General features: G+C 38.7%; 1 protein-coding gene across 1 annotated transcript; it reads right to left on the bottom strand.

Annotated features, from left to right (window-relative positions):
• Nucleotides 1-3,745: 3,745 nt before the first annotated feature.
• On the bottom strand, nucleotides 3,746-5,029 carry LOC141660730 (uncharacterized). Its single transcript, XM_074467720.1, has one exon. It carries the CDS (start codon nucleotides 5,027-5,029, stop codon nucleotides 3,746-3,748), a length of 1,284 nt encoding a protein of 427 aa, XP_074323821.1.
• Between the last annotated feature and the right edge of the window lie 12,030 nt (nucleotides 5,030-17,059).

Raw genomic sequence — 17,059 nt, 5'->3', positions numbered from 1 at the left:
AATAAAGTATTTCGTCCTAAGTGACGTGTCGGTCGATAATGTTAATGAGAAGCGTAATCGAAACGCTGAGCGTCGGGCCGTCAGGTTGAACGTGACCCGGTACGCGTAGAAAAGGATAAAGATTAAAGAAGGACAAATTCTCTGATTAGACCTGAGTTGTTATGTGTTCGTATATGTGTGATTGCTGGTCTGTGTGCATGACTATGTGCTCTATGACATTTTTATGAATTTAAAGGAATTATTTGATTTAAATAAAGGTTTATTTAACCTTCACGCATTTTTATAAAATTATCATAGTAAGATAAAAACATGGGATTTGTTCTGTTATTATCATAATAGTCCTAGAGACTTTTTAAAAATGGTGGACAGATTTATTTGTTGGTCGTTGCATTTTAAATTGATTTTTATGTGCTAAATTGCTATTACTAGCATGAACTTGCGAAAATCATATAAAATCAACCGTTCGCTCAAAAGTTTATTATGAGTAATGGTTGGAAAGCTAATTTTGAGATCTACATATTAAAATTGTCATTTGAAATAATTTTCTACGTCCCGAGAGAGATATATTTTATATTTGATTTTTATTATATTTGAGTAAAAAGAAATGATCAAATAAGCATAAAAGGGAATTAGTAAAGTACTAAATTGCCCTTGTCCCTGATTGTTTATAAACTCCTCCCCCCTTTTCTTTTCTTTTTCCCGTGCACCCCATTCTCTCTTCTCTCTTTTTTTTCACTCTCTCTCTCTCCCTCGACTCTCCTTTTTCTCTCTTGGTATACTACTTGTTTCTTTGATAACTCTCACCAATCCTTCTCAAAATCTCTTGTTAAACACATATAAGTAGTTATTAGAGTGTGCATGTGTGTATATCCCCTTGCATGCAAAGCTCGATGTGTGTGTTTACCCGAGAGCTTCTCGATTCTTGGTGTTATTGTTGAAATCATTTTGTTTAAGCATGATTCTTTGTAAATGATTGGTATATAAGATATGGATGTTAGTTGTTTTGAGTAATTAATGGAAAAACAGAGTTTTCGTGGTTGGACACCCTCGAATGAGGGCACAACCGTGAGGCCACCTCCACCGGTGATGAACTCCGGTGAACCGGTGGTGAGTAATGATGTAACCACTGAACTCTACTACATCAAACTTGTTCTTTTGATTATTGCATTTGTTAATTTTGAAAACCCGAATGGTTTTGGTTTTTGGAAGTTATTGATTTGATTTTATTAACTAAAGTGATTATGGGTTGATTTTAGGATGATTTATGATTTAAGAATAAGAAAAACATTTGCATGTGTTGCTTCTTGAAAACCCGAATGGGATCTTAGTTTTTGGAAGATCAAAAATAATTTTAGTAATGGATATGACTTGTTGATGTTCATTCTTGGAAATTAATGATTAATTAGGGAGTTTGGATGATAAATTACTTAATGTTTGCATGCATGTATCAATGAGGGTTATGTTTCTTTTGTGATTTAAGTATGTTAATTGATAACAATGAATTTTTATGATATTTGGACTTGTATGTTTGATTGAATGCTTGAGAAATCAAATTTGGGATTGCGTGGTGAAGGTTTTGGTTCGACCTTTTGCCGATAAGAAGGAAAATTGATTTTTGTGACTTGATTTTTGGTATAATTTAAGTTTAACTAGGAAGAAATGAGATTGCATGTTGATTTAAAAGGGGAATTGATGGTGCATGTCTTGGTTTAATCGTGATTGTGATTAAGGCCAAATGGTTTATAGTACTTAAAAGGGGTTAATTCTAATTTAAATGCTTGATTTGATCATAGAGATTAATTAAGGATTGTAAGTGAGATTTTTGCTTAATTTGCTATATTTAGTTCGAATTAAAGTATAAAAAGAAAGGGGATGATTTATTTGTAGTTGTCGTGTTGGCTTAAAGATGACTTTAGGGTCGATATTGCAAGTTGTGCCGTTTGTTTATTCATATAAGAATTTCTAGTAAAAAGAGCTATGTGTACTAATATAAAGTACGATTTGACTTCGAAATGAGATAAGGATGTTTATAAGCGATGGTCGAGTCTTTAAAGGTGTAAAGGTTAAGAGTAAAATATATGACGTGTGATATGCTATGTGCTTATGTGTATAAGCTATATTTGTATACTCGAGTCAAGGGTATAATCGAGCTATCGTATTGAGTGATCGTTCTGGGAACGAGAGTTGAGAACTGATTAAGATTTTGGTTTTTATTGTAGATTCGGAGCGTGAGGGCATTCAGGCTAGGAAAGGAAAGGGTATACTAGGTGACAGTAGTTCAACTTTCAGGAAAGCAAATTCAGGCAAGTAACTCTCATTACTTGTGAAAATAAGTTATAAAGAGGTTATTGTTCATACCATGTAGAGTATGAAACTGTTAATGATTTGAGATATCCCGTTTTGATCTTCATAAACTGTTATTTATAATCTTACTGATTCAACCATTTGGTAACCCGTCTTTTCTGTTCAAGTTATTTGTTAAGCCATGAACTGTTATAAACCCTATAATTACCTTTGCGAACCCCTTGTAATGATACCTTATTTCTTGATCACCATATTTCCTACTGATTCCCGAAACAGATATTGATCCTTCTAATTTAAGTACCCTGTTATCCTTGATTCAAAAACCTTAAGAGTTGTTCCTTGCTTATCTTTGAATCACTCCCTAAACTTTGTTTTCTTGGAATTTGACTTAAGAATGAGTTTCAACTCGAAAGAGTACGAATGATTTCATATTCTTGGTAATGATAAAATGAATTTAGAAAACCTATCTTTTTCCAAACTCAAGGTTTTCCAAACGAATTCCTGATGGATTGGATTGGGACGTAAGAGGCTAGTGGAACTAGTCCAGTCATGGTAAGAGGCTAGCGGGGCTAGTCCAACTTAAGGATGAAATTATGCCGATTGGTACCTTAAAGACAGGATGGAGGTCGGTACGGGCTGATCACCCGTATTATAATGAAATGAAAGATAAAGTGATCCAATCAAGGGTTTTAATTGATTATTTAAAAGAGAACTGAAACTTTCTGTTCAGTAAATTGATTCTTGAAAATGAAAATGGTTTATATTGTTTTAAAAAGAGTTGATTGTGTTAATGTGAAGCTTAAAGCTCGAGAACCCTGATTTTAATCTGTTGATCATATGATTGATTCCATATAGTGAAATACTGTTGCTTTCCTCTTCCTGAAAGGTCTAATCTGATCCTTTAGTGATTTGTGATAAATGTCGGCTTTCACCCTGCATTGAGCCTTGTTCCTTGAAAGCCTTACATTTTTCCTTCATAACCCTTCCTTAACCCAAAAGATGGAAATCTGCCACCTAGATCAAATAAAGTAGATTGCCCTGAGATTGGTAAAGTATATTGTGGATTACGTATCGTAGAACTGCTTTATAGTTACTTGCTAAGTTTTATACTCATTTGTTTTGTTTTAATCTAACCATGACAGTTAAGCAAGAAGATGGCCAGGCTTAGGCGCACTGCTCGTAAGAGCGTACCTGGTGGTCCCTATCGTGTTGAGGGCTTCCGGTTGCCTGAGTAGGTAGTAGTATTTCTGAGTGAGCAAGCACTTAGAATGAAAGTTGTAAAGATACAATGGGTTATATGTTGGTTCCCAGCCGGAATTGATTATGTTTATTTAATAATATTTTAGGGCTGTAAGTTATATTTTATGATTGGTAGTTGTAATCTTGTCTTATACTTTATCCTGTTTGATCCTGTTAGTAGTTAATCAGGGTTTATGCATATTTAATTATTAGAATAAGGGTGTGTGGGTCCTCTTTTCCTAACCCCGAGATTGAGGGCGTCACACTTATCCCCGCGATTTTTCTTTAGCTTTTTCAAGGACTCTTCCGGCACTAACTTTCCATACCCCTGCCAAGGTACGGGTAAGTCGTAGTTCCAATATTCAGGTGGTTCTAACAGATAAATTATTGGCCTGTACAAGTCCTGCATTGTTTGGTTCTTATGGAAATTTTTGATGAAATGCGCCCAACTCAATTCATGTGTTATACAATCTGCCATTGCATGGGAGCACAACATGTGATAGGTCGCCCATTTTCCACAGGTGCACGTATGGTCATTGAGGTTGACAACCTGGGTTTTATCTCCCTTTACCGTCCCCTTAGTAGTTGTGTACTGATGTGTTAGTATTTTCATAATGCCGCGGAGATGATGGAAAGTAATAACCGTATGTCCTGTTGCCTTCCTCCGAATTTTTTCTAACATAGCGGCGGACCGTGCACATAACTGTTGCCCCTCTTGTAGACCGTCATCCACTATGTTTTGATGTTTGTCTACAATTGTGACCGCCTTGTAGAAGAGGTACTCCATCATTGCTGTTATTGGAAGAAAATGAGCCCTCCTTATGTTATCGTTGAAGCCCTCAAGCATGTTTGTGGTTGTTTGACCGTTGCGAACACCACTATCGTGGGAAAATGTCCACCTCTCCATAGGTATTGTAGCAATATATTGTAGGGTGGTGGGGGAAATTTCACCAATCCTTGACATATATGTGTCTTGATTTGAGACTTGTGTGGTTCTTCCAGCTTTCCACATTAATTTTTTTAGTTCACCACCTGGGTGATGACTACAAAAGTTACTTCTTACATGGAGGAGACAGAACCTATGGATGCCGAGTGGCTCAGCAAAACCGTTCTGAGGGTCTCGTTGGGCGGAGATAATGCTTGCTGCACTGTTAGAAATGATGCAGATGCCGGTCCGTTGCTGACAGACATGTCTTCGAAGATGCTGCAAAAACCAAGACCAGTTCTCGTACGTCTCCTCATCGACCAAGCCATAACAGAGAGGGAACGGGTGGTTGTTCGAATCAACACCCATAGCAATAAGCAGCTTGCCCCTATATCTTCCTTTCAAGAATGTCCCATCTATTGAAATCACAAGACGTGCATGTTGCCACCCGTCCATCATTGCCTTTAAAGACCAAAAAATTCGCTTGCAGAGGGACGTGCCCCGTTCCTTAGCATGAGGGACAACATCGATCTCAGCAATGGTTCCAGGATTTGTCTTCATAATGGCTACCAGGAACATGGGTAGAGCTTGGTATATTGTAGCTCAACTGCCATACACTTCCTCAATTGCTATTTGCTTCCCTCTCCACGCTTTCTTGTACCCCACTATGTGGTTGTGCTCATTGTTGATCAGCGGGATAATGGTTTTAATGGGAATTTCTGGTATATTTATTACCTGTTTCACATAAAACAGTAAATGTCAAAAAAAATTCGGCCTTAATAAGTGGCGTTTGCTAAAGATTTACTTACAAATGGTTTTACAATCTGCGCAATCATCCTTGCAGATAACTTCTTGTGATCTTGTTACGGCTGATCGACCATGCATTTGTGTTCCTCTTTATTAACATTAATCTGCCAGTAACCGGAATCATGCATGAAAGCAGCCCTCATCCTCTAGTTATACCCCTTAGCCTGGCACTGTACAATAAGTTGTTCTTTGTTACTCCTTGTAGTTTTATATGTACGATCAGCGTTAATATGTGCACGCCTCACTGCTCCTAACAGCATTGCTTTGTCACGGTAACACATTCCCTCACCCAGTTCCCCTTGTCGAGGTCTTCATCAGCATATATATCATTAGGGTTATCTATGATTGGCGGAGTGTATTGCTCTGTGCGAAACCATGGAACCCTTGGAACATGATGTTCTTCTCCAACTACCGGAAATGTATTGGAAATTCCTTCATTTCTCTCTGAATGTCCTTCACCATCTTCGGTGGTAGAAGATTCCTCATCGTCATCATCGTGAAGGTGAAAATTCTCCTCACTTGATGAATTGGCTACAACTCCATCTGCCAGCAGGGCTAACCGCTGACCTGAACCTCTTCCCACCACATCACTTTCATAACTAGCCCCCCTTGAAACCCGCCACTGTATTGACTACTTTCCCCTCCATACCCTCCACCATGTTCAGTAGTCCCCCCTCCATACCCTCCACCATATTGACTACTCCACCCTTCATAACCTCCACCATGTTCAATAGTCCCCCCTCCATACCCCTCACCATATTGACTACTCCCCCCTCCATACCCTGCACGATATTGACTACTCCGCCCTCCATAACCTCCATCATATTGTACACTCCCCCCTCCATACCCTCCAACATATTGACTACTACCCCCTTCATACCGTCCACCATGTTCACTAGCCCCCTACCAGACCCTCCACCATGTTGAGTACTCCTCCCTCCATACCCTACACCTTGATCAAAAAGTACATTTGACCACAGTGGTTGTACATCACCACCGTATGTTGCTGTTGTTGGTTGTGATCCGAAATTATGTTGGAATGAGTATGGGTCATCAACAACAATTTCTTCTGTTTCGATGAACAAAGAAACATCTCCTTGAACATTTAGCAACATGGCATGAACATTTAACATGTGTGTAACAACATCATCACATAAAATATCCATTTGATAAAAACCTTCAACTAGGTTGTACTGACCAATATATGGATACTTCAAACTCAATTTTAAATTCCACTGATACGAATTAATGTTCATTAAATTATACACGACACTTTTAAGCTCATCGTACGTGGTACCAAACCTAATAAACATCATTTTTTTGGATCAATAGAGTAGTTGATATTACTACCATCTCGAATAACTACTCCACCCCAAAAAAATTTGACGTTCACGTGGCCTTCCATCTCCCTGCATTGAAGAGAACATTAACAGTTAGGAAACCAAAGTAAAGATTGTAAATGTAAACAAACATACATATAATGATGACATAACTTTTTTGATAGAGGAGTGTTCTACAAGTATGAACGATATTATTTTGCTAAAGATTTAGGAACTTAGAATTGCAGTATGTTTTGAATACATGCAATGTAGGAGGACACATATAAATATGATTAGAAGCTATAGGCTAGAGATAGATAAACATTTTGTGAATTCGGATATGAATGCATTATTGATTCTATCCAATGGAGATTTCTGATAGGATTTTTGTTAAAGATAAATCTAATATTTTTGTCCCATTTGGAAGATATGAAAGAAAAGATAAGATTCTTGAAATTTACAACAAAAGCAAATGTTGTATTATGTTTTCTATGTTTTTTTGTTTAATTTTATTTGAGTCCGTGATTAATAATTATGTCTTACACCGAATGGACTTTGGCATAGGTAATTGTCTTACTCATCGTCAGACAAAAAACAATCAGAAACATAATCAGGACCTATAGCGAAATGATGATACATCATTGCTGTGTGGAGGTCGCCGTCTTCAGCATACTCCTTACTTCTTCTTTGTAGGTCTTTACGGTTTAAGCGCATCCTCATTCGATTCTCTTTCTCTCTAGCATGAAATAATGCTAATTCCAGCTCATGAGGCGTGTCTCGCTGCATGTGTATGGCGCGTTGTTTTGGTATTCGCACTCCTTCCTGGACACATTGGCCCATACAACTGTTGAGACATTCAACACGCCATTCCCATTCCCTCTGCATCGTGATTATTGAACTTCCTGCGTAACGTTCATTCGGATCCATTGAGTACCTAAAATTATCATCACAAAACCATTGAGTACCTAAAATTGTCATCACACCCCTTGTGCGAATCTCCTCGAAAATAAGATAAGGTGAAACAAGTACTGTGTGTTTTCAAAGGTAATGCACATGTAATAATTCAGAACTTTAGTCACGTGCACATGTTTAAAATGATTTGATAACTCAAACTATTAAATTCACCTTCATCATTATTGCCCCAGTTCAAAGTTTAAAGTTTTACCAGTCCATTTTTTTGCCTATAAATATCTGTGAACCTATAAGTCATCATCTCAATTTCACCCCTCTCTAGTATAACATTCTCCATATTTTAAGATTCATACACTGAGGTCATGGAAAAGGGCAAGGGACACGCAAGCTCGGAAATGCGTAATAACGGGGAAGTTAATTGATATATATGGACTGAATCTCAGGCACCTACTGAATCTCACAGAGCAAAAATTAGTGAGGTCAAGCAATTTGTCCGAAGAATGCGAGCTATACGGGCTGCACAAGGATTCGCCGTCCGTGACAATGAACAATTTATTGGGTGCGGGGAAATGTACTTCGAGTTTATGAAATCATCGATCTGGTACGAAGATAACATTAATAAGAATTTCAATGCTGGTAATATTTCAAAGGAAGAACATGATTATGAATTAAAAGAAATTTGTCGATACTACCACTTCATGGAGGATGAGCTTGAGATGAGGAAAAGGGAGGCCGAGGATGTAGTCACAAGGTGTAGGAGTGAAAAGATACGTAAAGAGGAACAACAGTGGGATAAGAAATATGCTAAGTATATTATCAAACTTGGGGATTTTTCTCAAGGCCATGATGATGCTGATGTGGCTACAAACATCTATTATAGCACTCACGGCCCCGACCCGTGGCCACCGCGTCAAACTCAGTCGAGTAGGCACGCATCGACCCACAAAAATGGGGAGGGAGGTCATAAGCATACCTCCCCTCACATTCAAGGGGATGAGGAAGAAAATGATGAGAAAGCTAACGAGATTGAAGATCAAGATTTTGATCATTATGTAGTTAATCTTGCAGATGACCAAAGAATTTGAGAGTTCTTTCATTATCCCTTTTTCAGTTGCAATGTACTTCCTACATTATCATTTTCATTATCCCACTTTCCGTTACAACGTACTTTTTAATTCATTCTCCCTCATGACACCCTTTCTCGAGCTTCAAATTAAAATATAAAATGTAACATGTACACTACAAATATATTTTACATATCTACCAAACAATAGAAAAATGGACCCAACAAATTTTCAGTTATTTAAATTTGCCCGTGCACAAACATGCCCTCGCTTGACAATTACGCACTCGCCGCTCAAGACACAATTTTCGAAGCTACAAAAGTGTTAGTGATATTAGTTTTTAATAAAAAAAATTTTCCCAAAATATAGGTTTACATTACAACACAACAAAAAAAATTTGGAACCCAAAAAATCTACGGTTATTTACATACGCCCGTGCCAAAACATGCCCTCACTAAAAACATTTTACACTCACATTGCACGACACCCTTTTTGGAGCTAGAAAAGTCTTATTTTTACGGTTTTTTTATCTAAATTAAAAATTACACACATAAAATAGGTTTACATTACAAGCCAACAAAAAAAAATTAACTGAAAACATTTTCCATCTATTTAATATGGGAGTCCAAAAATAGCCCTTCATCTAATTTAATTCCGTCCAAAACAAAAAAAAACACAAGTCATTCTGGGCAGAGAAAAAAAAATATAAATGACCCCAGAACGCCACTTGTTCTGGGTGTCAACTGGGAATCCCCGAAAGTACAGACGTTCTGTACAATTTTTTGAATTTTTTGTACACGTGTACCAAAAACCTGAACTTTTTGTTCATCTATACCATAAAAGGGACGGAACCTGTAAGAGCATCTGTAACCATATAAAAGTCTTAGCTAAAAATTATTAATATATATTATAAATAAAAAATATAGAGATTATGTAAAAAAATTATCACATTCCCCTTATTTATAAATATAGCCAACCTCTTGATGTTGACTATATTTGTTGAAACACTACTGAACTGTAAGAAATTTATAAAAAAACTTAATCATTTATTACCATATTGAAGTAATATATTACTCCCTCCGTCCCACTGGATTGTTTACGTTACTTTTCGGCACGCTTTTCAATGCTCGTTTAAAGTATAGTTTCATAATATATTTTTTTAATTTTTTTTTGAATAAAAGTTTTATGTTTAAACTTTTATTCAAAAAAAAATTTGAAAAAACATTATGAAACTATACTTTATAGAAATCTCGAAATGCGTGCAGAATACTAACGTAAACATCCCAGTGGGACGGAGGGAGTATATTTATAACAACATAAAACTTTAATAAAATACTATTTTTAAAACATAGTTAACCAATATAGTCAACTATAATGTCTTATATAGGTTCAACAAATTTTATATGTTGTCCAATATGTCCGATTTAGCCAATCAATTATAGCCAACACTATTGGACTCTAATATGTCTATGATATCATGTCAAGCAGCTATTGTACAGGACTACAGGGGTGGTGATATGATACCCCTGCTGCAATTAACGTTAATTGTATCAATATTTAATTTTTTTCCATAAAAAGCTGAATATGGAAAAAAAACTATAAAAAATATTATTCATATTCTTATATTTATTTTATTTATCATTAAAGCTCCTAATATTCTAAAACATCTAAAATACTACTACATACAGTTCCACCATACCTGTAGGTTTGGGTGTTTCGGAATAGTAATATGAAAAATGGAGTGCTGAAGACCAGACATATACCTGTGCTGTAGAACACTGAACTGGAGTTTTGATAGGAAATATCATTAAAATACTTCTTGTTACATTTTCTTTTCCCTGAGATAACATTGTTAAAAATAAGCGTTGTAATTAGCATAAGCATGATTGTGTTTTTTGCACTAGTGACACATCATGTGGTGGATGCAAAGTTCATACTGTATGGTGCATTACAACATGTTGACGGAGGAATCTGGTAACAACAAAATTTGAGATTTCTCGCTGGAATTAAGATCTATGACGGTGGTTCTTCGCCAGAAAATTAAGCGGTGTGTGGTGGTTTGTGGTTGTTTTAGGTTGAGATTGATCAGAGTAAGTGGCAGCTCCCTTATCAGCTCTCAACTTCTTACCCCTCTCAATGTGCCTACGTACCCTTTATATAGGGATCAAGCCTGACGTAGTTCTTGGGGAACAAAAAATCTAATGGGCTTATTCTTCTTATTTCTAGGCCCGGTAGAAGCCCATCCAGAATTCATCTTCCGCTAGCTTTAGGAATGCCCAACTATGAGGCCCAACCGTGAAGGCCCAAGGCTCGTCCGTAATCATAGGACTTCACGGATAGTGCATCTCCCTACGCAAGGAAAACACTCTGCTACAACTATCTCCCTTGATTTACGAACGTAGGTATAGCCACGGTTCACCCCAAATACCGGACGCGTCACTGTCTCCCGAATGAGGATAACCCACCAGATAACAGGACAGGTGATCCCAAACTCTTGGGTGCAAAGTGCATGATGCCTCCATAGTTATCCAACGAGGACAACCGTTGAATACAAGAGCAGAGTTCTCAAAACATACACCAATAATAACCCCACATCCCCAACGAGGACACCCGTTGAATACAGGAGGAGGCCTTCAATCATCAGGCATACTCTTGGAGGCCTTCAAGCTTTTCACGGAAATCCCCCTCCTTGACCGTCTCAAGGAGGGAATTCTTTAAAGAGTACTTGCAAAAAATACGTTAGTAGAAATAATCATCCATTACCCCTTTCCATGCATGCTTTGTCCTGAGCTCTCCTCATGAGAATGTACTGACCACACATAGGATGCGTCCTAGGACATTGGACGCGTCCTGACCTTCATGAAGCCTGTATTGTTTTCTCAACAACTACCTCTCACAGTATTCCACAGTGACAGGACGCGTCCTAAGCCTCAGGGCGCGTGCTCCAACCTTCATTGCTAAAAGACCACAATTGTTAGATACCTCCAACATTGTGGACGCGTCCTACCTCTTTGGACGCGCTCTACACCAGGTAGGTGCTTCCAAACTTCCTTACCACAGAATCATCCTTAATAAACATTCCCACGAATGGTGGGCGCATCCTGTGCACCTAGGCGAATCCTAACCCTTTGCAATGCAGTACCAAGTTTGACTGTAATTATCCCGTGTTTGCCCCGAATTGATCCAATGCTAATTTTTGGGTATAACAACTACCCCCCAAATTTCATATACAGTTGAAAAAAAAATTGGAATTTTTATCTTTAGAAATATTAGCAAAAAATTTGGGCTTGCAATCCCAAGACATCAGGACGCGTCGTCAAATTAGGCGCGTCATCAATTTATGCAAGTATTTCCAGGAATCGAATCATTTCTAGCCGTTGCATGACAGCTTTCCATACATCATCATCACATTCTCTCTATAAATACCCTCATAAAGTGGCATGAACTACTTTACTCTCTTCTCTCTCTTAAACCGTCGTTGCCACCACCGAAGTTTGATAATACGGCGATCTCTCCGTTTATTTCTCGACTTTTTTCATTCAATCCACTCCTCTACTTACAAGGTATGTAAATCCATCTTCATTTTATTGTTTCACCACGTAATTTGGCCCTAACAGATGAAAAACCGTTCATGTTCTATACTTAACTGTTCTTCCTTTAATATTGTATGTATATGTATATATCTATAAAAACATCATATTTTGCGCTTTTGATAATGTAATTGCACGTTTCTAGGGTTTTAATTGAATTTTCCCAAATTGACCATAATCGATTGAAATTCTGCTGCATTACAACCCTGGTGGACGCGTCTACCACCGAGGGCGCGTCTTGTTCCCTATTGTATTTTATTAGTCTAAGTTATTTCCCAACATAAATAGAGTAGACACGCTTTCGTATTAGGACGCGTCATACACTATTTTGTCTTGATTAACTCCCTGCGATAGATTCTGTAGGACACGTCTTTTCATAATTTCTCACCTGCTCTTTCATACATATATGTTTCTTTGCACTTCCAATTATATGTTTCTAGGACGTGTCTTCTATGCCGGACGCGCCCTAGTTCCTGTCTACTGCATATAGATTTAAGAAGGACACGCGACCATACTAAGACGCGTCACGTAACAACGACGCATCTTCATACCAAATCCCTTCATTCCACTTCCTTTACTCTTTCTTTTACTATTTTATTTTATTTTTTAAGTCATCGACGCGTCCTCAAAATTTTCTTCCTTCTTATTTCAGCTGGAGGAAGCTTCTTCTTCCCCTTTTCATCCTTTTAAGGCTATCAACAAGCGCATAGGGATCTACTCTCCTCCCCCAATTTCTTTCCTTCCTAATCCTTCTGAATCTCATAGGAATACTCCCTTTCTTGAGGCGGAAGCACGCATCCTTGAATTTCTCAAATCAAAATCTTCGATCATGGTAGACTCCAGTTCTGACTCTATGGATCACGTCCCCATAAGCTCTAGGATGGGAAAAAAAAATTTAAACATAAAAGAACTCAGATTCTTAACACTAGGTCAGCTATCGAAGATTGGTCTGATGATGAGATTATCCCCACAACTAGCCAACCGCCTTGTCGCGTGATTGTTTCTGATGAGGACGCGTCTCCTTTTCAGGAGGCATCACTTTCTCAGGGTGTGTCCTCTTCTCATAGTGAAGGGGAATTTGAACAAAGGGCTCCTGATCCCGACAAATATCCCATTTCTCCTCAAAAGTCTGACACTCCACTCGAACATTGGGAACCAGAAGATGTAGAACTTGATTTTGACTGGAAGGAGCTCGAGGACCTTCCCGAAACAGAGAAGAATGTCTAGAGGAAGAGAGAAAATATGTTGGCTTGTGTTGGCATGAATTCCACAGCCACAGAATTAGAGATTGGCTGGAACATGAAACACTATGACATGGAGCGGATCTGGGTGCGTCCTCTTCGCAAAATGAGGCCTCATCTCTTTTCCATGGAGAACTTGAGGATTCCTAGGATGGTGCTCACCTCCAAACTCATTTCTCTAGGTGTGGGCACGCCCTTGCACCCATACATCAAGAAAATCCTAAAATGGTATGATGTAGCCCCTGTACAACTCTCTCCCAACTCATACAAACTGGTTTGGGCCTTGTACATCATGTACCACAACTTGGAGTTGGGCGCGCCCTCTATGAAACAGTTTAGCTATTTATTTAGCATCAGTAATTCTTTTCCTGGATATATTTCTTTGTAGTCAACAAATGGTTGAATAATAAAGGATTTAATGAAGGCAAAGTAAGCCACAAGAGAGACTAGAAAGAGCCGTTTTTCTACGTCTATGATGTAAAAAGAACCCGAGTCTGTTTTAACCTTAATCCCAGTAAGAAATAATTTCTGGACGCGTCCTATGCACAAGATGCGTCTTCTTTATGCTTACTGTTCTTCCTCTCTTTCCTTGAAGTGTACCCTATTATTAGTTCCTCTTTTATTTTTCTTTTTAGATAAGAGAACTCAAAAGGAGTTAACTGGAAAAAGAAAAAAAAAGAGCATTGAAAGTTCTAAAGTATGCCGAGGATCGCTTCAACCTCAAGGAGATGATCACTGAAGAAAATTTAAAGAAAATTGGGGCTTTATCCCCACGAGTAGGTTCTCTTTGTAAGTTTCGAGAGTTTTATAAGGGGAAACCCATCCACACAGCTTCCGAAAAGGCTAGAGGGCTCAATGCCACAGAAATAGTCCAACTGGATATTAGTAGACAAGTGGATTTAGATCAAGGTAAGAATTATTCGACATATGACGCATCTTGGGATTATGATGCGTCATGGGTGCCTTGCTTGATATACATATGCATTTACATGCCTTTACATGTATTTTACTTGACATGCATACACGTATTGATAATTTGTATACTCTGCTCAGGGCACGTCTTTCTATTAGGACGCGTCTTGGCATCCCCTATGTGGTCTAGATGCTTACATAAAATTGTTGCAATGCACGGTTCTCACGGGATACATCATATCATACATGACGCGTCCAGTTCTTCACAAAATTTTATTGTGTATAAAACCGTTATGTGCACTTGCGTTTTAATATTACTGTCATAACTTATTGGGCACATCCTCGTAACTTGGCGCGTCCATGTCTAATGTTTTTTCATGTTTATGCCATATACATGACTTCTCTTCCTAAAGGGTTTGCCATTGGGGCCACTAAGAAACTGAGAACCAGGAAGCAAGCTCCTGTTAAGCCAGATCCAAAAGTCAAAGATCCTTTGCCTGCTGTCACTCCTTCCCCTCCGCCAAAGATCATTGATACTACAGTGCCAGACATTCCTGATAAGGAGGACGCGCCCTCCAAGCGTCAGAAGACACTTCCAGATGATCAATCCTTCGTCCTCAGATACCTGGGCAAGTCCTCATATGGGGCTTTCACTGAGGAGGAGGTAAGGGGATGGACTTTCAGAATAGAGCAGCAGACTGAGGAAGCTATGGTGAAAGCAGCCGCCCAGCTTCACTTGCATGCAAGACATAGTGCCAACATGGCTGTCAGACTTAGGGCGCGTCTTGCTATCACAGAAACTGCAAAAGGTGAGGCTGAAGATAAGATCAAATCTCTACAAAAAATAATTACACCGCTCACCAAGGAAAAGGATGTTGAAATCCTTCAGTTGAAATAGGATAAGGCGCGTCTTGAGGGTGAAAAGGCGCAGCTTGAAGGCAATGTCATCTTTGTGGAGAAGGCTATGGAGAACGTAGTCACTCTAAATTCCACCATGCAGCTGGAGCTTGATACTTTGAACGATGACAGACTGCACAGATGGAAAAAAGAGAAGAAATTGGTGTATCAAAATAGGTTTGCAACTAGTTTCGAAGAGTGTTGTTCTGGGTTCATAGCCAATGACCCAGAATACACTTTTTCCAAGTTCGATGAGGATACCCAAAAGTGGGTGAATAATTTCAAAATCAGGGCCGCAGACTCAATCAAGAACAAAAGGATCATCCTAGGCCTGAAAGAGGATGACGCGTCCCCTGCGCCTTCTCCACTTCAAACTCAGCCTCCTCCTTCTTCCCCAAAAGACCAGGACAAGTCTCAGGACGCACCCCCTGTCTAGGCCGCGTCTCATATTTATTCATGAACTTTTTATCTGAACTGTCTCAAGGGTGCAGGCCCTTTTAAGCCTTGCAAGTTGTAAACTTATTTCTGAATTTTATTTTCTGGTATTTTCATAAGGGTTTTCCCTTTTAAATTATCTCCATTTCTATCTTTTTTACTTTTCTTAATCTTGTTCTGTCATACATATGGGCGCGTCCTAAGCTGAGGATGCGTCTCCTAATTAATCTTGATGTTATCCCCTTTATCATTACAAGCTGAGCAGATGTCGTGCAAGGGCGCGTCCTCATTTTAGGATGCGTCTTCCTTATGTATTAATTCCAGCACCATAGACCGTATGGCGCGTCCAAATACTTGGACACGTCTAGATTAATCCATTTACTTAGGTTGATTTGAATTTCCTGGATGGTAATTTTTTTCCTTAGTATGATATCATGTTGTTATACTATTTTCTACCCTTGCTATGCAATGCACAATATATGTGCGCATCCTCATGTTTGAACGCGTCAACACCTGACTTCGAATGATAAAATTAAAGGTTTAACAGAGAGGACGCGTCCTACCAGAGGGAGCATCAACCAGGATTATGCGTGTATTTTCAAAGTTTTTATTAATAATGTGCTCTGTTGTCAAAAGTGCACCAGTCCCATGGCTACTATGCTCTGTGGGGAATTTTATTCGAAAAATGATCCTTCAACTAGTTTTAAGGTAAGTAGTACATGCACTACCCCCTAGGCTAGGAGGAATTTTATTGCTTCTAACCTATAATTTGGGCACAACCCTAAGTATATAATTTAAATATAATATGTAAGGGGCCAAAGCTGCACCTTACTGATAATACTTTCGAAGATGTTCCGCGTTCCATGCTCGCAAAACCAGCTTTCCTTCCAAATCTTCAAGGTGATAAGTCCCCTTCCACAAGATTGCTTTTATCTTGTATGGTCCTTCCCAATTAGCTCCAAATACTCCATGCTGGGGGTTCTTTGTGTTTCGCATCACCTTTCTCAGCACCAAACCTCCTACCTTTAGCAGCTGTCCCTTTACCTTCTTATTGTAATACCTCGCAGCATGTTGTTGGTATGCCGCAATTAACTGAGAGTTTTCCCTTACTTCTTCCAAGAGATCCAAATGAAGCCTCTGGTTAACTTCTGCATTTTCCTCCGTGTAATGATCTCTACGAAGCGATCCTGAGCCAATTTCTACGGGACCATAGCTTCATACCCGTAAGTCAGCATAAACGGAGTTTCTCCCGTAGTAGATCTTGGAGTAGTGTTGTAGGACCACATCACTTTTGAGAGTTCTTCATGCCAATTCCCTTTGCGCTCTTCCAGTTTCGTCTTAAGGGTATGCTTTATTATTTTATTCACGACCTCTGTTTGCCCATTTCTTTGAGGATGATAGACCGCAGCAAATT

This window comes from Apium graveolens, chromosome 5 (assembly GCF_009905375.1).
Source record: "Apium graveolens cultivar Ventura chromosome 5, ASM990537v1, whole genome shotgun sequence".
In the NCBI taxonomy this organism is placed as follows: domain Eukaryota; kingdom Viridiplantae; phylum Streptophyta; class Magnoliopsida; order Apiales; family Apiaceae; genus Apium; species Apium graveolens.
The sequence above is the reverse complement of the archived record's forward strand: the minus strand, read 5'-3'. Positions and strand labels throughout refer to the sequence as shown.